Below are 23,818 nucleotides of genomic sequence, written 5' to 3'. Positions count from 1 at the left end.
GTTCAGCGGTTAGCGAGATCCTTCGCTACAAACAAACAGACAGACAGGCAAACAAACAGACAGACAAACAGACAGACAGACAGACAAACATCGTTCTACTTTGAATTATAGATATCTTACCATCCAAATGCCTATCAGGCATATCCTATTATTGTACTTATCTATAACTATTGTTTTTCTTTGAGTAGTATAGTTACTCGTTAATTAACTTGCTCTGTTGGTCTACATATTCTCAAATGGTTATCAGCGTATGTTGTATTTTTTGATGTTATGAAGATTCCTGTGGTAAATATAAACATATTCATGTTTGGGACTTCAATTTTTTAGAGAAGATTCCTTCGACAAAAAAGCATACATTTTAGGACTCTTTTTGTCGGACTGTTCGCATATTTATACCAATACCAATAGGCAACTATTCTTTAACTGATTCTTACCATCAATACGTTTGGCTGTTCCGATTAGAAGCAGCAAATAGTGCCTAATAAAAAATGACGTCATACAATACAAATGACCAATAATAGGACAATATACAATTTATTGACCAATTGTAAAATATATGCTGGCCTATCATTGGTCAATTGTATTGTATGACGTCATTTATTAGGCACTATTTGCTGATTCTTCTGATTATTCTAGAAATGTTAGTATATTTGAGCTTAACCACACATGAATATTGTCATCCTTGTTGCATATTGATAAATCAAATAACATTTCAGATCAAAATGCATTAGCCGTGAAAAAATGAAAGAAAGTTTTTGGATATTTCTGTATCTAAATATATTCTTCACTGTAACTCTCAGGTAAATATATTTTTGATATTTCTGTATCTAAATATATTCTTCACTGTAACTCTCAGGTAAATATATTTTTGATATTTCTGTATCTAAATATATTCTTCACTGTAACTCTCAGGTAAATATATTTTTGATATTTCTGTATCTAAATATATTCTTTACTGAAACTCTCAGGTAAATATATTTTTAATATTTCTGTATCTAAATATATTCTTCACTGTAACTCTCAGGTAAATATATTTTTGATATTTCTGTATCTAAATATATTCTTCACTGTAACTCTCAGGTAAATATATTTTTAATATTTCTATAACTAAATATATTCTTCACTGTAACTCTCAAGTAAATATATTTTTAATATTTCTGTATTTAAATATATTCTTCACTGTAACTCTCAGGTAAATATATTTTTAATATTTCTGTATCTAAATATATTCTTCACTGTAACTCTCAAGTAAATATATTTTTAATATTTCTGTATCTAAATATATTCTTCACTGTAACTCTCAGGTAAATATATTTTTAATATTTCTGTATCTAAATATATTCTTCACTTTAACTCTCAGGTAAATTTATTTTTAATATTTCTGTATCAAATATATTCTTCACTGTAACTCTCAGGTAAATATATTTTTAATATTTCTGTATCTAAATATATTCTTTACTGTAACTCTCAAGTAAATATATTTTTGATATTTCTGTATCTAAATATATTCTTCACTATAATGAGAAAAATGCGCTAAAACCATTTTTAGATGTTGACACCTAGGTTTTCAATTTTTTTAAATATTTCTGTATCTAAATATATTCTTCACTGTAACTCTCAGGTAAATATATTTTTAATATTTCTGTATCTAAATATATTCTTCACTGTAACTCTCAGGTAAATATATTTTTAATATTTCTGTATCTAAATATATTCTTCACTGTAACTCTCAGGTAAATATATTTTTGATATTTCTGTATCTAAATATATTCTTCACTGTAACTCTCAGGTAAATATATTTTTAATATTTCTATAACTAAATATATTCTTCACTGTAACTCTCAAGTAAATATATTTTTAATATTTCTGTATCTAAATATATTCTTCACTGTAACTCTCAGGTAAATATATTTTTAATATTTCTGTATCTAAATATATTCTTCACTGTAACTCTCAAGTAAATATATTTTTAATATTTCTGTATCTAAATATATTCTTCACTGTAACTCTCAGGTAAATATATTTTTAATATTTCTGTATCTAAATATATTCTTCACTTTAACTCTCAGGTAAATTTATTTTTAATATTTCTGTATCAAATATATTCTTCACTGTAACTCTCAGGTAAATATATTTTTAATATTTCTGTATCTAAATATATTCTTTACTGTAACTCTCAAGTAAATATATTTTTGATATTTCTGTATCTAAATATATTCTTCACTATAATGAGAAAAATGCGCTAAAACCATTTTTAGATGTTGACACCTAGGTTTTCAATTTTTTTAAATATTTCTGTATCTAAATATATTCTTCACTGTAACTCTCAGGTAAATATATTAAAAGACAAGTTTTTCTATAATTAGGGTCGGTTCGTACGTCCGTCCGGGCGTAGCAACACTATAATTGATGAGAGAATGTCCGTATGTCTATTTTAAGCATGTTGATTTTTAACTTTTATAACAACAAATGATTGTTTATTTTATATAATATTCCGATTGATCTGTTTTTTGGAATACTGATTCTAAGGACAACAAAGTTCAATCTTTTTAAAGAGAAGCATCTCTAAAATTAAGTCCAAAAAACGTAAGTATGTTCTTAAACATTATCCTGTATTTAAGCAGGTTTTCAACAAATTTACTTTTATATCGACTTTTATATTCCGATTGTTCAGTTCTGACACTCGACAACAATTGGTCTGTGATTTTAGAATGACTGCTTGCTGTCAGGGAGGTTTTGTATTCGAGACTGGTCCACGACGCGTCATTCTAGAGACGTTAATACTATGTCTGGCACGTAAAACTAATACAGTGATTAGGGGGAATGCCCTGACAAATAAACAGGCGAAACGCACTACCATTTACAGTTAGAATTTCCACACAAAGGTCTTGCAATCAAAGGGTTGGTTGTCAGTTGGATGTTACTTATCATACACTGAGCGTTAAGGTATCGCACCCCCTTGAAAGTCGATGATGCCCTGACATCATTGTGTTATAGATTTATATATAAATGAATCTTATTTTCCCAATATCTGAACAGTTAGACAGACAAATAAAAAGGCAAAAATAGTTATAGAATAGTACCGCTGCTAAAAAGCATACTAAAGTATCTGTATAATTACTATTAGCCCTAATTTGTATAAAACAATCCAATAAGATTAATTAATGCTGGTATTTTGAATGTGTATTCACTACCGCACAACATGCATCACAACATAAGATTTATTACTACAGTAAATTAGTAAATTATTTCTCGCATCGTATTATAAACGGCTTTCCGCGGATATAGAATGTACAATTATAAGATTAAAACCAGTTTTTTAGCCCCTAGGTGCCGTAGGCACGGGCTAAAAAAACTGGTTTTAATTTTATGATTGTACATTTTTATATTCGTAGAAAGCTGGATATAATACGATGCTAGACATAGTTTTTTCGTATGGATGAGAACCGGTTCCTATCCACCGGATTCGAATGAATACGAGAAAAGTACTTTACTCTCATGATTAAGAAACAATTACGTCCAAAGGGGGGATGGGGAAAAGGGGTGTTTTACTTTCCCCCCAAACTAATTTTTGAAAAGATTAACACCCCCACAAAATAAAAAGCTAGGTCGATCTTGTAAAGTACACCCTCATGATTTATTTGCTATTTAGTATTTTTGCCAAAAAAAAAATCACAACTGCATATATTATTATAAAAACACAAATTGCCCCTTCCATTTCACTTCTGCTTATTTAAAAAAGAAAATGGGTATAGTCCCTTTCATGGCAACGCCTCTTCAGGGGCGTTTCGTCGTATTTTCACATCAGCTTTCCCCCTATTTCTAGCCACTGCGGCGGCTCTAACCTTACGGGGCAATCACCTAACCTAACCTAAAATAACCTATCAAAAGGTACTGTCAAAATTCGACGAAACACCCCTTAAGAAGCGTTGCCACGAATGGGACTATACACAATACTTTGCAGTTCTGAAAATATGGGGAGGTGAAGGCACAAAGCTATTTTGTCCTTATTTAGAACTAATCAGGGAGGGAGGGGACATTGTACTGTAAATTACACTTGTCCCCAAAGTACTCTCACTCGTTTTGGGTAATTTTTAGTGAATAATGACCAGAAGTATACAAAATTTACACTAATGATTTTATTCTCTCTAAGGGGTTACTTTTGTTAATTATAATCAGAGGACATCAATTTATCTTACTTTTTAATATCCCTGGAACTTATGGCCTAGTTTTATTAGCAAAGCTACTATACAATTTCAAGTATATTTGCTTTTGTTATCAAAGTAAATTTTAAATTGGTTCTATGCAGGTTTAAGGCTAGTAATGAGGAAGGTGTCTAGAAAAATGTCTATGTATTACAAAATGTCTATGACGTTATATGTGTAAAGATATAATAATGGAATTCTTATGTCGCGTGTCAAGTTTTTTTTTTACGCTACAGAAAAATTTATATTTTACTGTTCATTATGGTTATTTTAATATCCTTATATAATTATTTTTCGTCTTCTTTTATATAAGTTCATTGTAAAGGAGGACAATTTCGGACCAGAGATGGGTTTTTGAAAGATGAATGCCGCGTTTCTTGATTGATTGATTGACTAAACAGAGTATACAACTATTTATTTAATCATTTCGGAACACAGTAATAGTGTCTGACTGATTATGACGTAACAAAAAAAATTAGCCAATGAGAGGCCACTATAAATTTTACCACTGGTCAATAACGGCCTCTCATTGGCTAATTTTTTTTGTTACGTCATGATCAGTCAGACACTATTACTGTGTTCATCATTTCGCTTTTGTTTAAATGATTAAATAAATAGTTGTATACTCTGTTTAGTCAATCAATCAATCAAGAAGCGCGGCATTCATCTTTTAGCGATGTCTTTTTGAAAGATGAATGCCGCGTTTCTTGATTGATTGATTGACTAAACAGAGTATACAACTATTTATTTAATCATTTCGGGACACAGTAATAGTGTCTGACTGATTATGACGTAACAAAAAAAATTAGCCAATGAGAGGCCACTATAAATTTTACCACTGGTCAATAACGGCCTCTCATTGGCTAATTTTTTTTGTTACATCATAATCAGTCAGACACTATTACTGTGTTCATCATTTCGCTTTTGTTTAAATGATTAAATAAATAGTCGTATACTCTGTTTAGTCAATCAATCAATCAAGAAACGTGGCATTCATCTTTTAGCGATGTCTTAATCTAAGGACAGACAAAGACATCCGGTTACTTTTACATTTTCAAGGATAGTGTAGGTGTTATTTGGCCATTAATTTCGATTATTATATTACAAATAAAATGCACAAAACGAGGAATTTCAAAATTTAGTGCTGTTTTTTTTTCTTCTAAAAATAGAGGTGTCACTGGGCCATTATCATTAACTATCTATCTATTTAGTTCAGAGAAAAGCGCATACTGTAATAATCAAGGCGTTACTGAGCCATTCTATTATTAAATTAAAACTTATCATACAATGTAGAATTTAAGCATTACTATACTTAATAATGCCGCGAAACATTTCAAAATGTTTCTTTATTTAGTTCAGAGAAGAGTGCCGATTCAAACAATGGAGGTGTTACTAATCCATTTTTAATATCTATAGTTTAAAGTTTTTCTTATAATTGAAAAGGTGTTACTGAGCTATTATCACCAATTATGTATCTTTTAGTTAAAAGAAGTGCACATACAATAATAATTGAGGTGTTACTATGCCATTTTATCTATTAAAACTAATCATAAAACGGAGAACTTACGCGCACGAATATCTGATAATGCCGCGTTACATTTTAAAATTGATTTTCCTTAATTTAGTTCAGAGAAGAGTGCCTATTCCAACAATGGTGGTGATCATGAACCATTGAAATTTGACGACATCGTAGACAGACGATACTATGATAAAATGCGACCACCAAAACCTGGCGGTAAGTTTTTTTTTAAGTTTGTCTATCAGTCAGTCTGTATGTCACAATTATATTGATTCAATGAAAGATTTTGTTGATATTTTTGACGATTTTTTTATCTTTTAATGGACTGTAAATTATTTTGGTCCCCAAACTAAAAATAAACAAGATTTCTTATTCGCTGTACAACAAATTTTAAGGAGCTTTTTCATCAATAATATAAGATTAGGTTTATTACAGTAATTGAATAAGGCAAGGCATTAAGATTACATACTTATCTAAAATACAAAGCATAATGATGTCTGTTTGTTTGTTTGTACCGAAGGATCTCGCTAACCTTTGAACCGATCGGGTTCTCTTTAACAGGATAGCTTCTCATAGGTCCCGGGAAGGTTTATAACTGTTTTGGGGGAGGATACTACAACCCTCCCAAGAAGATCGCTTTAGAAAAAAATTATCCCCCCTTCCAAAAAAAATCATTTTTAAAAACACTAAAATAAAAAATTATTTTAAAAAAACTTTTTTAAAATCTAAATTTTAAGGAATTGGTTTTGGGATTTAACTCCCCCATCACTAGAGGCCTTTAGGGGCAAAGCCGCTAGTTTATTATATAAAAGGAAGGTTGTAGATGAGGAAAGACATTTACAATACGGACAAACAGCTCGACACATCACACGTTTAGAGTAGCCTAGCAAAAAATATTATTTTTTCAGGCGCCCCCACAAAAGTGTTGTTTCACGTGACAGTCCTTAGTTTGGACAGTATTAATGAGGGATCTATGGTAAGTTTTTTTTCAAATAAGAATGACAACAACCGTAAAAGCAAAACTAAACCAAACAGACAGTTATACAAACAAACATTTATAATTGTTAATTATGGCGAGAAAAAAAATCCGCCATATGACGTCATAAAAATGAGGGATTATCCATCTCTTTTTCAGGGGTTTTCTTTCCCGCTTCTTCTCTGATCTCCCTCATTTAATGACGTTACATGGCTTTCCATATTATAACTAACTGATACATGTCCGATTTGAAATCGAAAGAAGGATTCTAACATGCCCAAATTAACAATCGAAACTACATGCCTCTTTTGTTTTTTTATTCTGTAATATAAGAATACCAAAAACATGACCTGAAATATGAACACATTACAAAATTACAGAAAAAGATACAGAGATAGTGCTCATGAAAAAATTTAATCCTTTAATATAAAACTAGCGGCTTCGCCCCTAGCCTCTAGGGGCTTTGCCCCAAGAGGTGATAAAACAAATTAAGGTTAAATTCGTAAAAGGACCAAGGAAATCTCCTGCAAAAAAAAAAAAAAAGACCAAGAAAATTTTCTACAAAATAAAAAAAAATAAATAAAAATTGAGGGGGGATTTTTTGTTTTTGGGGGGGTTGGGGGTGTCCCACCATAGGACCAGTAGGTACATTCCCTGAAGAGTAGAGCCCATTCGGTTCAGCAGTTACCGAGATCTTAAGCTTCAGACGGACAGACAGACAGACAGACGGACAGACATCGTTCTACTTTGTATTATAGATAGTTCATAAAGGATTTTTACTTGGACTAAACCGATTTAGCTCTTTTTTAGAAAAGTTTTAAATAGGACCTTGATGATTTTAGGCTATTTTTTTTTAAATACATTGATCTCCTAGATGTCAGGGGCGTAGGCGCTAGTTATTTTAATGGTTGCTTCTCACAGAACTTTTTCAGCTCATTTTTAGACAAAAAGTCTATTGCATAATACGTTTTCTCTTCTAGGGGTGCCATTTCCCTTTCCCATTATAGATAGAATATAGATAGAAGTGTGCATTCAATTCCTCACATGTGTCAAATCATCAAAACCGCAAAAAGGGTAATTTATTTTTGCGTAGTTTCGTAAAGTTGGGTGTTTGGTTGTAGTCAAATACTCTTATTAAGTCAAAGTGTTCCTAATTAAAACCAAATGTATAATATATATGAAATAAGAACAAAAAGATCATTTTCCCTTTAATTAAATGTCTTCGCTATTTTGTCTTCTTAGAATTTGATGTGATAATATGCAGAAGTAAATACTCACCAGATAGTACTATAACTACATGGGGAAATAATCACTGTCTGCTTCAAAACCAAATAAAGTTTTATGTAAAGTTTATTCTAAAAGATAAACCCAAAAGATCCATTTTTCAACTTTGAAAATTTCAATAGCTTTTTTTTGCATGATAATTATTTTTTCGAAAAAATGAATGTAGCGAACCTAGTAAAAGTGTCTGACTCTGATTATGACGTAAAAAAATTAACCAATGAGAGGCCACTATTAACTTTACCATTGGTCAATTACAGTGTATACTGGCCTCTCATTGGCTATTTCTTTTTACGTCATAATCAGAGTCAGACAATTTTACTATGTCCAATGTTGCAAGCCTTAGAAATTTTAAAACATCAAATTTTCAATTTATATCTACAATTTTGCACAAATTGCACAAATTATGTTTCATTGAACTGTATATTATCCCAAAGTATTTTGAACATATTGTCTTATTAATTGGCCAAAAAGTTTGGTACTTTTATGAAATCTTAATTGTTTGGAACAAACCAGCGGAGTCAAAATTTTTCAAAGTGCAGAAGGGGTAATTTTGTTCATCATTATTAGGGAAGTACATCAATTTATTTTCCATTGTCTTATCCCATAAATTCCCCCAAACTTATTTTGTTTTCTAGCACTCAGTGTTAAGTGTCAAGGCCTTTTGGAAATAAAAGTTAGTTTGTCCACCAGAAAGAAAAAGTTATTTTTTTCAATGTTATACTTTTATATTATATAGACTGTTTTTTGTTCTATATTGACTTTGAAAGTATTTTATTATCATTTTATAACGGATAATAAAAAAGTTTTAGTTTTTGACCTTTAGTAGTTAAGGTCAAGATGGATTTTTTTTCCAAAATTAATAACTAGCGGCTATGTCTATAGGCACTAAAGGGAATAGAGAGTCTACATCGCTCTCAATTTCAATTTTAGTTTTCAATATTTCAAATATTTTTCTAAGTTGGATTTTTTTTCAAGGGGCGATTACTCTTGAAAGGGTAGAGGTACCCTCCCACAAAACAGCTTTAAAACTTCCCAGGATTATGAGAAGCTTCTCTGTAAAGCAGAACCATATCGGTCTAGCGGTTAGCAAGATCCTTCGTTACAGACAGACACACAGACATCAGAGTAAGACATTGATTATAGAGTAGCTATGTTGATAAAACCTGTTTCTTTTGTTTAGACGTATGCGGCTGATATTTTCTTTGGACAAAGCTGGCAGGACCATAGGTAACTACCAGGATAGATAGATAGATAGATAGATAGATAGATAGATAGATAGATATATAGATATATAGATAGATAGATAGATAGATAGATAGATATATAGATATATAGATAGATAGATAGATAGATAGATTGATAGATAGATATATACATAGATATATAGATAGATAGATAGATAGATAGATAGATAGATAGATAGATAGATAGATAGATAGATAGATAGATAGATAGATAGATAGATAGATAGATAGATAGATAGATAGATAGATAGATAGATAGATAGATAGATAGATAGATAGATAGATAGATAGATAGATAGATAGACAGTGTACCTATTTGTATTATGATAATATTAACATAATATGTGTCAGATGTAAGAATATAATCAATAATCAAATAACATATTTCTTTACACAAAACATCCTAAAAGTAATTCTTATATAAAAGTAACAGGATGTCTATGTATATGTGAAGTTGTCGATTTGGGAAATTGTTAACCAGTCTAGCAGTTTAGGTTATCTTACTTGACAACTAACCACACATGTACATTGATATAAAGATTTGCCTAATTGTATGGACATACTCTTATTGTGGGCAAGTCTAAGCACACTGGGCCAGAATAAAATTAAGTTAAAGGCAAGATCATGTTTGGATAGATTTAGATTAATAATCTACTTTCCAAAAAATTTAATTTTTTCCATCTTAATAAATAATTTTTGCGGTTTCCCTTAAAGAGCCTAGTAAGACCAGAACCCCCCTATCCATTTCCCCCTTATTTAAAAATCAATTTTAAAAAAGGAGATAGGTTGTAAATCTATATTAGGCACATAGTTGTTCCGCAGGGTAAGGTCCTCCAGCAAGGGTTGTGCAGAAAGAAAAAACACAACCACCCCCCCTCCTCCCTTATGATTAATTTATTTTAAAAGTAAGAGGATTGGGGGTATTCTGTGCTCGCTGGGCACTTTGAAGAAAATCACCATAAATCTACAAAATTAAGAGGCTAGGAGCATAGTCGCTAGTATATCAATTAATTTAACCATTTATTTTGGAAAGTGGGGAATATTAGTTGCCTTTAACTTATTTTATGTTGAATGCTAGTGTGTGTGTGAGGATGAAATAAGAAAAAAAGAAAAGAAAATTACCTTACTTTCACTTATTTCATTAGACAACCATACCTCAAACCTTCATAGTGTAATCAGGGGTTAAGGGATAGGATAATGTATGATAAATTATCTCTTTACACTATTTTTTTCGGGGTTGGGTAAATGAAATATAAATTAATCTTCTTGCCGATTCCATTAGAGCGCTGTAAACTTTTATTTTTGTATGCTCTATCTGACTTTGTGACAACACACAATAAAAGCTGATATAAAGCATTATAAATCAACCATTGACCAGTCCTTACAGCAATGGTTAAATCCTACTAGGTAGGCATTGAATAAACTTTACAACTACTCATTTAAGGCTCAGGCTTTATTTTGACCCTTTACACTTTAATTCCTATATCCCTGGTAATACCTGTATATAAGGAAAATATAAATATTTGTATAATTCTTATAGCAACAAAGCTTTTTATAGGCTTGGGTAGGTTTTCTTCTATTTTGGAGGAGGGTACTTAATTCCCAAGAAAAAATTGTACATTCCTTCCAACTATTTATGTCCTTTAAGGGTCAACCCTCCCCCTCCCCCCCAATTTAGATTCCCCTTCTCCTAAATCAATGTAAAAGATTTTTTCATTTATTTTTTAAAATGCGAAGCTTTTCATTATTAGGGTCGGTCCGTACATCCGCCCGTACGTATAGGATAGCTTTTTTCGTTAATTTAGGCATGTTAGAATTGTCCTATCGATTTCAAACTTTGATGATGATTTCTGTAGTAGTTAGGTACGATTTAGAAAGCTTAACAACTCCATAATCGTTACCATAATATCAGTACGTCCATTTTCAACAAGTTGATTTTTAACTTTTTCAACAACAGTTTTTATGTGATATAATCATCCGATTGGTCTGATTTTTTGAGAACTGATTTCCATTACAATAAGGTACAATATTATAAGCGAAGCATCTCTAATTTCAAGTTCTAAAATGTCAGTATGTCCTTAAACAGTATTTTGTATTTAAGAAGTTTTGTAACAAATTTATGTATAATTTTGTCTAAACTTGTATATTCATATTTTGTATATTTAGTTTTAAACTTAACAAGAGTTAATGTTCTTCTGTCATACCGTTTAAGAGCTTCGCTTTTATATGTCATCCTTGTTTTATGTACATATAATCTGTAACTGAAATGTCTCGCCAAAATTATTAGTCGAAATTAATCTAATCTACATCTTATTAGTTTACAAATAAATTTAATCTAAATTCAAATTAAGGACTTTAGGCTAAAAGAATAACCAAATAAGTATCTATATGAAAAAAGAATAAAATAGAATAAATTTCTTTCGTTAAATCAAGCATTATCCAATAATAGTTATTTATCGCATATAGTATTAAAGTCAGATTTTCGCGAATATTAAAATAAAAAATATTTCTTTTGAACCAGTGTTATAAGCCGAATGCCCGTAATTTTATGATTCTTTTTTAATATTCGTGGAATACTGTCTGCAATATAGATGCTATACATGGCTGAAAACCGGTTCTAATCCAGCAGATATTAATTGGTTTTAGGCCATTCTGAAAAAGTCATCAAATGCTTTTGTTTGAAAAAAACTTTAAGAGAATTGGGTTGTTATGGTGTCTTAAATGAAGAAAGGACAGACTTTAGTTATAGAACAGCTATGCTATCCTATTATAATAAGTAGTAAGGTTTTGTTTTGATTGTTAATATTTCGCTAACCACTCAACCGATTAAGTCCTTTATTTTTGATAATCTACTCATCGGTTCGAAATTTGCTTAGCCAAATTTAGCCTCTAAGTCATGGTTTTAGGCTATTTCTCTGCCCTGGCCCTTCCCCTTAAACACAATTTCCCTGGATGCAAACCATTCAACCGACTAAGTCCTTTATTTTAGATAAAATACTCGTAGGTTTGAAATTTGATTAGCCAAATTTAGCTTCTAAGTCATGGTTTTAGGCTATTTCTCTGCCCTGGCCCTTCTCCTGAAACACAATTCCCCTAGATGCAAGGGGAGCAGCCACCAGTTCAACGTAAAAGAAAAGAAACTTGATTATTTAATTTTTTTTATTGATGTTAAGAGTGGAAAAACACTCATCCGAAGCTGTCAATAAGCAAACAAACAAGAAGGATTTTTCCCTCACAGATTTTGATTAAGAAAGCAAATAAAAACATTATGAAATGGGTTTGATTCCCGTCGGGAGCCTGCACTTTTAAGAAAAATTATACCATTGCATTGGGGTTTAATTTAAAGGGAAGGGGGGGGGGGGTAAAATGCCCCTCAAACACATGAATCTAGTTTGTGGGAAAAACACATCAAAATTATAAACAAACAAAAGCTTTGAATAATCGGTTATACCCCCCTTAATATTTTTAAGGGTAGCTATATTCCCCAAAAATAAAAAAATTAACGGGCTTCTAACTTCTACTTTGCTGTTCTACTTCTGCCTTAAATAACAAAAAAGTATAGAATTCCACTTTCATTCATAAAAAAACAGAAAAAAGACATATCAAATTTTGACTTACTTTCCTCTAAAAAAAAAGATGAAAAGAAAAGGCAAGAAGGAAAATATGATTTCCTTCCCTGTGTTGCTAAACCCTAGATATGTTTATACAGTGTAACTAATCCTATAGCAGCTTTTAGTAATTAATTTTGTATTTTTTTGTATCTTTATATTTGGCTACTGGCCAAACGGCTTGTTGTAACGACTAAGTTCACTAATGAATACTAAAAAATTCCTTAGCCTAGGAGCCTAATTTAATTAATAATAGATATAAAGGAATATGTTAGGCATAAGAAACCCTATCTCTTTTTGTTATTGTAAAAGATTTTGTCCAATATCACTTATATTCTAACTAGCCCCATATGCAGTTCTACACACCTATATGGGTATGAGACAACAAGGCCTACAAATAATCTAGAAGAGCTACAACTCAATAATGCATAAAGGCTAAAGAGTCATTTTCGGATTATTCTTATGCTTATTTTAATGATGGCCGTTATTATTGAATCTTATATGATCGACATAAACTATTGTTTCAACCCAATGCTTCCTAGGATTAACCACAGTGTAAAAACAGTTTTTCTAAACCTTTTGGTGCATTTTCATATCTGGTGCTGCCAACAAATGGTAAAATCTTAAATCAGGATCAAAAGAAAAGAGGTGGATCAAGCCCAATTGTAGCTTGTATGCAAACACCTGCGGAGAGCCTTCAATGTGCGATACTTTTTGCCCTAAAGTTTAAACACATTAGATTTAAATTTTTTAGGCACCTAACCTTACCTAACATATCAATCAAAACAAGGATAAATATTATTCATAAGAAGAAGAGTTCAAAAACAAATAAAATAGGTTATTGCAAACAATAGGGAATATTTAGGATTCTCAATGATTAAGTGAATATTTATGAGAATTTTCAGACAATTATCATTAACAGCAGCCAAGATAATCACTTTTTCAATATATTTGTTATTCATTAGTCATTAGAATCTTCTCAAGAAATTTTAAACATCTACCTTTAATCACAGCTAAGAAAATCAATTTTAGTTAGAGTTGATTTTAAATTACGAATAGATTCACTCAGGGATCTTAAGGAATAATGCAATGGCCGTTAAATTTAATGAACCAACCAATTAAAATTCAATAAAAGTCCCCATAATTCTTAAGTCAATTATAAGACAACGTTTTTAAAAAACTTTGGGGACTTGAGTAATAAACAGACCAAACAGTCCGCTCCTCCCCTAGATTCACTAGTTTCTAATATATTTGTAAGGAAGAAAAATGGCGCGATTCGTCTTTTTTTTCAAAATGGCTTTTTATAAGTTATTTAAGGTTAGGTTAGGTTATATTTGGTTAGGTGATTGCCCCACATGGTTAGGCAGGGTTAGTGCCCCCCGCAGGGGCTAGAAATAGGAGAAAAGCTACTGTGAAAAAAATACGAAGAATCGCCCCTTAAGGTGCGTTGCCACTATACCCAGAAAGGGAAATTTAGCATGAGATTTAGCAGGAAATAATTATTAGATTTAAAAAAAAAAATACTAGGTAATATGTTCTTGATCCATAAAGATACATAAATTTATCTTTCTTTCTCAAATTAAAAAGGCAAAGGAAACAAAATATCTAAGAAAATGGTGACTACAGTGATTGTAAATTTTGATAATGAAAAGCAAAGTTTTTATTATTATTACTTAAAAGTATTATAAAAAATTCTTAAATAAAAGTTGGAGAATTGAATAAAACTTTTATAGCTTAAAGTAAAGAAGAAAATGGGTGTAAATCAAAGGAAAAAGTTGCATGATAGAATATTTTTCAGTTGATCTTCTATAATATATGGTAGTAAGGTTTTTTTCTGTAACTTATAATCATTTCAACCGCTGAGTCCTGGGATGGTTTATAACTACTTTTAAGGAGGGTACGACCATCCTCTCGAGAGAAATCACACCTTGAATAAATTTTACTTTTTTTTTCAAAACCAAATTGGAAAGTGGAGGAGGTTCGACTCCCCTCCTCGCCAGAGGCCTCTAGAGGCTTAGCCGCTAGTATAAGCCTTTATATTTTATTAATAAAATAATGTACAGTTTTCTCATTTTTTATATGATTAACTTTGTTTGAATTACAAAATTATTAAAGCATTTATGGATGTTTACACCCTTGTTTTCAATAAAGTCTGATTTGATGGCTTTGAATTAAACAAAGTGAATTTGCATTATTCTGTAAAATAAGTTTGAGAAATACTTGGAATTTTGGCTGCTGTGTTGATAAACATAAAACTTATCCAAGTTTAAGTTATAATTAAAGTCGCAACCTATCCCAAAGAATTAAAACCTTATGTTTGTTGGTATTTTGTGAGATTTATCAAAGGTATATGTAGCTTGAATTCTTTCTTTTGGTTATATAAGACTTTTGGTCATAAATTGATGTACATTCCAATGAAGATACACAAAATTACCCCTTATGTAGATTAAATATAGTTGTTGAAACGTTTGAACACTTAACTTAATTAGCAAACCAATCAAAACTCACTAGAGTCCCCAAAGTTGTTAATCCAACCAATTAGAAAACGGTATTATAAACTTTGGGGACTAGGGTCATAAACAGCCCATTGTCCCCTCTCACTCAGTATTCTATACCATTTGAAATGTATGCGATAAGAAATGAATGAATCAACCTATAAGAGAACAAAACTTGGAGAACACAGTAATAGTGTCTGACTGATTATGACGTAACAAAAAAAATTAGCCACTATAAATTTTACCATTGGTCAATAACGGCCTCTCATTGGCTATTTTTTTTGTTACGTCATAATCAGTCAGACACTATTACTGAGTTCAAACTTGGAGGATTACAGATAAAAAAATGATAGATTCGCTTTAGGCTATAAAAACAGCATGACCAAAGAAAACCCACCATTTTTGTGAAAATTCATTGTTAAAATCCAGTTTTAAAGTAAACATTATATTGAGGAAAGTTTTCCATATTCAAACTATGAATTTAAACTTTTTCACATTCGTATGCTGTATATGCCATTTATGTGGTCACAAATCAGCTAAATTCGATTCAAAGAATATTTTGTAGCATTTTTAATGACAGAGATGTAAATTGTCACTTTAACAGATTAAAACTGAGGTGAATTTTCAAATTATTTTTTTGGCATTTTGCCTCACTAAAATAATGAGGCAAAATTATCCCCTCTAAAATTTTAGCAAGCCTCACTAATTTTAGTGAGGTAAAGAATTTGTAGTGAGGCAAAAGTTTTTTAATCCACCTCTGTTTAGGTGATATCACAACTTGTTTTTGTTTTGTTACTTATGTACATAATTGTACATTAATTGGCTCTTTTTAACATGAAGAAACTTGATTACATTATTCTAAGATAAAACATACGAAGATAATTTCTCTTAATCTACAACATTGATTGATCGAATCTAATTTTAGCTTTTTAATTGACAAATTACTTCGTTTTCTAATTAATTCAAATGAAATCATTAAAAATCTTATTAGAATCAGTTGTCAGATATCAACATGCTTTTTTTTACCAACTAGTGGTAGAGTAGCAGCTGAAGAAAAAAATTTTTATGATTCACATTTAAATTTTGCTGTATCAAAGCCACACCCCACTGCTGTGCTGTTAGCTCAATGAGATTATGTAATTTCATTCAATTTGCCAATTTTACATTCCCCTGCTTGTTGAGAAATAAAATTTAGATTTTTAAGCAAAAAAATATTTTTTACTAGCAAAGCTATGGCATACGTTTTTTTCCCTGTCTTTCTGAAATACTAATCCAGGGAGTGAGAGGGCATTAGATTTTAAAATAAACTCAGTATTCCAAAAGATTTTTCTCAATCGTTGTCTAAAAAATACTTTTAATAAATCTTGATGACGAACCCCAAACTGTCCCACTTTGAGAAAGACGATTCCAGTGACAGCATATACGTTTCGGGAAAGAAAAAGGGAAGGGGGGAAGAAAATCTCTTCAAAAGAGATGGGAGAAAAGGGAAGAGATTTTCTTCCCCCCTTCCCTAAACGTATATGACGTCACTGGAATCGTCTTTCTCAAAGTGGGACAGTTTGGGGTTCTTCATCTTGTTTAGTTGGTGCAAACTAGAAGTGTCGAAACTTTGAAACCAATGATATTTATCTACATTGCCTTATACATTGTTCCTGAACTTAACTTACTAAATCTAGCGACACTTCTTTGACTAAAACCATGAACATTTTCTCTTATCCTATTAATCTATTATATAAAGTAATGAAATTTTTTGTCTGAAGCTTAAGATCTCAATAACTACTGAACCGGTTGGTTTCTCCATTTTAGGTAAGCTTTACATAGTTCCTGTTATGGTTTTAGGCTGTCAAATGCAGAGCCCGTAGATCCGAGTAGCGTATCCGCTAGTTTTTAAAATGTAATTTAAATTAGATTTGCCTTATTAATATGTTAGAAAGAGGTAACTACCAGGGAGTAAGGGAGGGGCCAATGGATCGAATATTCAATTTTTAGGACTCTTAGACTTTGGGTAGTGGCTTAAAGGAAATGTGCAAGAATTTAGCAGGTTCTGACTGACTTTGGGTACTAGCACATCAAATACCGCTAACTCGCTGATTTAGTTTTGAATATGGCAGACGAGTATCAATAAACTTAATTTGTTTTGAGATGGCTGGTTTTACCAATTTTCTTTCTCTAGAAAATATCATTTCATAGATAAAAAACTTTATTGTGATATTTGTGTAATAAACAATCTAGGAACCCTTAAATTTATGGTTATGGGTCTATGTGGTGAACGGGTTCCAGGGACTATTTTTCTAGTAATTAATTACAGAATGGTTACGTCAGTCTGATGTGCTGGTAATCTAATTTTCAAATGAATGTTTTTTTCTTAGAACTTTTTTCTTATTTTATAGTTTTCAAAATTTGATTAACACACCCTTTACAATTTCCTTCAAATTTTCTGGATAAATCTGGATTTCATAGCCTTTTAGCGAAAACTCTTAACTTTAATTAATTGCCTATTGTCCCCTCCCTTACTCCCTGGGTAACTACTAACTAACAGTGTTGAGTTAGTTTTAGCCAAGATTTTAGGGATATATCAATGAAAGATGAAAACTTTTTCCCTTATTTATTTAGGGAATAAAAAACTAAGCTCTTGATGTTAAGTAACATAAGTCGTAAGAAATTATTTTGCTTAATAGGAAAACTGCATGAAAATTTATTTCTTTTGACCTATCCCCACCTCCATGGTTCTAACCAGCCCACCAAACTGACTAATCCTATTAATTTAAGGTTGAAACTTGTAGCAAATATGGTTCAATATTAATCATTTACCTAATGTTCTATTTCATTTATAATTTAGATTATTCATTAAATTAACTTTTTAAAAAAAGAAAATTTGTTTTGAGGGAATTTTTTTCTTGGGATGATTTCTCTTGGGAGAATGGTGGTACCCTCCCCTTAAATAGTTATATACTTCCCAGGACCTATGAGAAGCTACACTGCACTGTATAGGATAACCATATCGGTTTAGCGGTTAATGGGTTCCTTCGGTATTGATACTGTTTCTTTATTATAAGACATCTACCTTCTATCTACATAATATTTTAACTTTTTATCTATCTAAATTCCTCACTATCAATCCATTTATCTATTCAGGTTGAAGTTACCAGCAAATATGACTGAAGAATATAGAATTTTACCTGTCCAATGGCTAGAGGTAATCTATCTTTACATCCTTACTTAGTATGATGACCGGCAGGGTATCGCTTCGGGTTATAGAACTTTCTACGTACCTTGAAACATACTCCGTTTCTTATACTTGCATTGTAAAGTATCCATTTCGGATAGACAACCAACCCTTCGATTGCACGACCTTTGTCTGGAAGTCCTATATGTGCATGGTAATGGGTAGAACCTATTTATGGGCCAAGGAATTGCCACTATTTTACTGTTGATATCACGCGCCTGACATAATAGCATACCATTTTTAACGTCTCTAGTTATACACAGAGTCCAGACTCGAACAAATTACCCTAATTCTGCGGGTTCAACATGCATAGTATGTTCTAGTAATCTTTATGTCACCCCTATTATATGTTTGTTTTGTATATTGGTAATTAACGTTACTTTAATTTTTACATCAGTTATTTTGGTTCATGTACAATTTGCAAAAAAATTAAAATCCTTTGAAAAAGTAAAATCCTTAGATGCCTTTAGGTGCACTTAGATGAGGTTGGGAGTGGGGAGGCGACCCTCCAATTTCATTTTTAAAAGGAAAAATTTTTTTTTTTGGAGGGAGGGTTCTTTTTTTTCCATAGGCAATTGCTCTTTGGAGGGTGTTGGTAAACTCGCCATAGTCATAAACCTTCCCTGGACCTATAAGATGCTTCTCTGTAAAGGAGAGTAATAACAGTTTAGCAGTTACAGAGATCCTTCGATACACACATACAGACTGTCAGACACACATTCAGTTACTTTTATATCATATTTTTCCTTTCTAGGATATCTGGAGACCTGATTCTTTTTTCAAGAATGCCAAACAAGTCACATTTCAAACCATGACAATTCCCAACCATTATCTTTGGCTTTACAAGAACAAAGAAATTATGTACATGGTCAAGTAAGTCATTTACAATATTTCTTAAAATCCAACTATTAGAGTAAAACACTAGAGGGAGAAAGGGTTAAATAAATGTATCTCCCCATCGCAGCCACCTTGTGCAACCTTTCTATTGGGTCATTGAAAATCAACCAAATGGTGTCGCTTATATTAACACAGTCAAATAGCAGAAAATAATTTAGAAGCAGACAAAAGAGGTCTTTGAAAAAGGAAGGGAGGTAGTTGTCTGTATATACATCCATACTATAGATCTCTTATCCAACTTATACACAGCGCTATTAGACATCAATCGCATATACATTCTAAATTGTGCGCATATTTAAAATATTGACACTTATCCAAATACTGTTTGATATAAAATAGCTTTTTTAATATTTGTAAAATTTTATTGTAACAAGGATGACAACATCCATAAAAGCGAAGCACTGAAACGGTAGGACAAACGGACATTAACACTTGTATAGTTTCTGAACTGAAAAATCGGAACATAAATGTATAAATGTCGAATCAAAATTGTAGGTAAATTTGTTGATAAACTGCTTAAAAACAGGATAATGTTTATGGACATACTTACATTTTTGGACTTGATTATAGAGTTGCTTCGCATATAATATTGTTCTTTGTTGTCCCAGGAATCAATATACTAAAAATCAGATCAAACGGATAATTAAAACACTTGAAAATTTGTTGTTAAAAAAGTAGAAAAATCAACATGTTTAAAATGGACGTACGGACATTCTGGTAATGATTATAGAGTTGCTACGCTTTCTAAATCGTACCCAACTACTATAGAAATCATCATGCAAAGTTTGAAATCGATAGGACAATTCTAACATGCCTAAATTAACGAATAAAAGCTATCTATCTCGGACGGACGTACGGACGGACGGACCGACCCTAATTATAGAAAAGCTTCGCTTTTAAAAATCATAAGGTGTAAGATGACACATATTACTAATATTAAACTTTCCTAATGGTGCGTATATATTACTTTAAATGCAGATACTGCTTCACTAAAAATAAACACTTGTATAACGTGTTCTATAGACCTTTCCCAACTATTTATTAAAACCTATTTCTCTCCAAAATATAAAGTAAGGTTTTGTATGAAGCAAAAGATTTCATTTGTTGTAATTTTCAGTGAAGCCCGGGTCGAAGAACTAGTAACCATTCTAGTAACTATAATATAATGTAGTGCGTTTTCTGACTGTCTTTTCAAACTACTTAATCTTGAAAGTTCTTCAATTGAGGGAAGCTTCCCATGTGTCATTGGCAGTACGAGGATGAATCTATTTTTTCCCTTAGTTAATCTATTACATCCTATTTTCAATTAATTATAATGTACAAAAATACTAATTTGGAGCTATAAAATTGCCATCTGTACTTTTTACACAATACTTTAGTAGCGAAGCTACTATATACCTTACTTTGGGTATACGTCTTTTTTTGATAGGGATTTTATGGTTTTCTAATTTGCTATTAAAAATGAATATGAGAAATTTGTTGTAAATATTCCAAAGAATGGCATATACTCTTTCACTCATTTTGTTAGTCAATAAGTTTTGTTGGCGATGAAAAATCAGAAATGTAATTTTCTCAGCTGCCATTAAAGATCGACACATAATTTTTTTTTTGAAGATTCTGCAGACCAACAAGTATTCACTAAATAACTCATTTTCTTGGATAAACCTTGGTGATTCTTTGTCTGTTTGTCTGTTCTTACCTTGTTTTATTTTTAATTGCTTCGCTACTTTTGGATGTTGTAATGTTTGTTTTACAACATAATGCATTCAATTAGGGCTACAAATGTTATAAAACACAATTAGCAAGAACGACCAAGTTCCAAGGAATTTCAATTTTAATATTACTTTAAACTGGTAGATTTATTATTACTCATGTCATAGATTCTTTGTTAAATTCATTTTGGTTCATTTCGTTATGGCTGCCGAGCCCTGCTTTATGCCTTAACAAATCTAAAATGCATGTGCAAATTATCTGGTAATGATCATAGAGTTGCATTTATAACGTGCGGTCGGAAGGTGTTGGGGTTGAGTCAACAACCCCCCTTAAAAATGCAATAAAAATCCCTGTTTTCACCCCATCACGAAATTCACGAAATATACCTAATTGTTACTGGAATCATCATAAAATAGTTAAAACTGAAAATAAGTTCAAACATTTCATTAATTGTATCAAATGTACACATCCTAATTATAGAAAAGTTTTTTTTTAAAAACTTATAAGCATAGACTTTCCTTTTAAAAATATAATTTATTAATAACAAATTACAGGCATCATTACACAAAATATTAATATTTATTACATTAATTGATTTCATATTAATATTATTATAAATGTTCCTATTTAATGCATCTACTAATTACTTTTTTATGGGTGGGAAAAAACAGGCCATATTTTTTACTGTACAGTTTTAAGAGGTTGCCACAGGCAGCTATTCTTCATGTCAGACAAACGGCTGAAGTTGTATCGGCTGCGGTTTTAAAATTTGCAATTGCTTAGAGTAAGAAGATTTTTAGTCATAAAGAGTTAATGAACACTTGTGCTCAAAGATTTATTTATAACAAGGATGTTTTCTTTAACTGATAAGCAACTCATAATGCCCAATATAAAATGACGTCATACAATACAAATGACCAATGATAGACCAGTTTACATTGTAATTGACCAATGGTAAAATTTTTGTTAATTTTGTTAATCAGCTTCGCGCCTAAAAATTATGATATAATAATAATGATATTATAAATGTATAAATCAGATAGTACTTGCTTCAGACTGCTGACTGTTAGTAAATTTATGGAGTATAAAGGACAGGAAAAAAGCGACGTTAAAATTACAATTCTTAAAAAAAACAAGGTCGATCAGGTGCATAAGTAATACCTAATTACTATCAGGACAGCATAGGCTTTGGGGAGGTAAAGTGGTGTTCACCACTAATATTTTGGAACCCCTCATTCTAACCCCCTCAAAAATAAAAAAAATACATAAGATCCCCCCCCCCCTCCACATTCCTTATTTTGCTCCCTTGGACTTGAAAAGACTTGGATGTCCCTACTGGAAATTGTCGGGTTTGATTCTGGATTTAGCCACGCTATACTAGAGACATGCAAAATGTACCAGCTGTGAGTGACATTTATGATTTACGGATTAGTGGGATTGCCTTGGTGTAACTTAGTAAGTTAAGACTCTTTGGGGCTGGTGTCGCTTCGGGTACTAGACCTCTCTCCACGCACCTTGGAACATACATACAATACTTATGATTGCGGTGTAAAGCGTCCATTTATCCATCGGTTAACCAACTCTCTGAGATGCACGACCTTTGTCTGAGAAGTCCCAACTGTGCATGGTAGCGAGTTGCACATGTTTTGGGCAAAGGCATTCCCCCACTCTAACTATTTACGTCGCGCATCTGACATAGTCTTTAACATTAACGACTTTAGTTTTGACGTGGTGTCGGACCGAGATTCGAACCTATCACCTTCCCGGCGACGAGCGGATGCGCTACGTGTTGAGCCACGGTCGCGGACTGGTGTAACTTAGTAACACTAACATGCACTTTGATAACTTCTAGATAAAGGTCATGCAATCAAATAGAACTTATCCATATATTGCTGATATTGCCTGTTTAAAACTGTAATGATCAAATAAGAAGTAGACAACTACGTCATCAATACCTGTAACACCAACTGTAAAACAGCCATAAAATAAGATCTGAGTTACTAGCGAATTTGAAAAATCCTATAGTAGCCTATCAATTGGAAAATTGCTGAAAAAAAATTAAGTTTAAACTAGGGATTGGACACAGGACGGTAAATAAACTTTTCCCTTCTATATGTGTTATTCTAACTTTTATAGACAGCAGATTTAGGAGAAGGGTGTGTTAAATGATTTATACACTATTGGCCCTTCCATCCCTGCTTGAAATAGACAAAACCTTGGCTAATAACAGTTTGCTAAAATGTAATATGGTATAAACGCAATATTCTTTATTGACTTTTAACTTGGTAAATCTATATGTTTTTACCTTCAAGCAAAAGAAAATAAATCTAGGAGAATGAATTACTACTTTTATGAAAACATAAAAGATGGACAAACGGAAAAAGAGAGTTAGAAAAAGCTGCTGAACTAATTAGTCAAATAATCTTTAAATAAAATTTTAGTTATCTTTTTCAAGCAGTATTCGAAAAATGTCACATAAAAATTAAAGACAGGCGGACTCGTTAAAAAGGTAAAAATCCGAATCTTATATTCTTTTATTTGTTGCATTTCTGAACAAAACTATGGACACTTTAACCTTATAAATTATATAAAACTAGGATTATTTCTGATCTGGTTTTTACCGACTTATTACAAGGTTAATTGTGAAACAC

The 23,818-nt window shown here is 31.6% G+C and overlaps 1 protein-coding gene across 2 annotated transcripts in view; it reads left to right on the top strand.

Annotated features, from left to right (window-relative positions):
- Positions 1-720: 720 nt before the first annotated feature.
- Positions 721-23,818, top strand: part of LOC145305728 (glycine receptor subunit alpha-4-like) — a 65,525-nt gene continuing 42,427 nt past the window's right edge. The window contains exons 1-6 of one of the 2 annotated variants that reach the window (XM_080147467.1): positions 721-800; positions 5,831-5,940; positions 6,633-6,700; positions 9,165-9,211; positions 18,467-18,527; positions 19,312-19,430. In XM_080147467.1, the coding sequence (XP_080003593.1) occupies positions 742-800; positions 5,831-5,940; positions 6,633-6,700; positions 9,165-9,211; positions 18,467-18,527; positions 19,312-19,430 (464 nt within the window). In that variant the 5' untranslated portion in view covers positions 721-741. Of the gene's footprint in view, positions 801-2,281; positions 2,331-5,830; positions 5,941-6,632; positions 6,701-9,164; positions 9,212-18,466; positions 18,528-19,311; positions 19,431-23,818 lie in introns of those variants that run through there. The other variant, XM_080147468.1, reaches the window with a different exon arrangement.

The sequence above is a fragment of the Acartia tonsa genome, chromosome 14 (assembly GCF_053477335.1).
Source record: "Acartia tonsa isolate MP-2025a chromosome 14, ASM5347733v1, whole genome shotgun sequence".
NCBI lineage: Eukaryota > Metazoa > Arthropoda > Copepoda > Calanoida > Acartiidae > Acartia > Acartia tonsa.
This window is presented reverse-complemented; position numbering and strand designations above follow the sequence as displayed.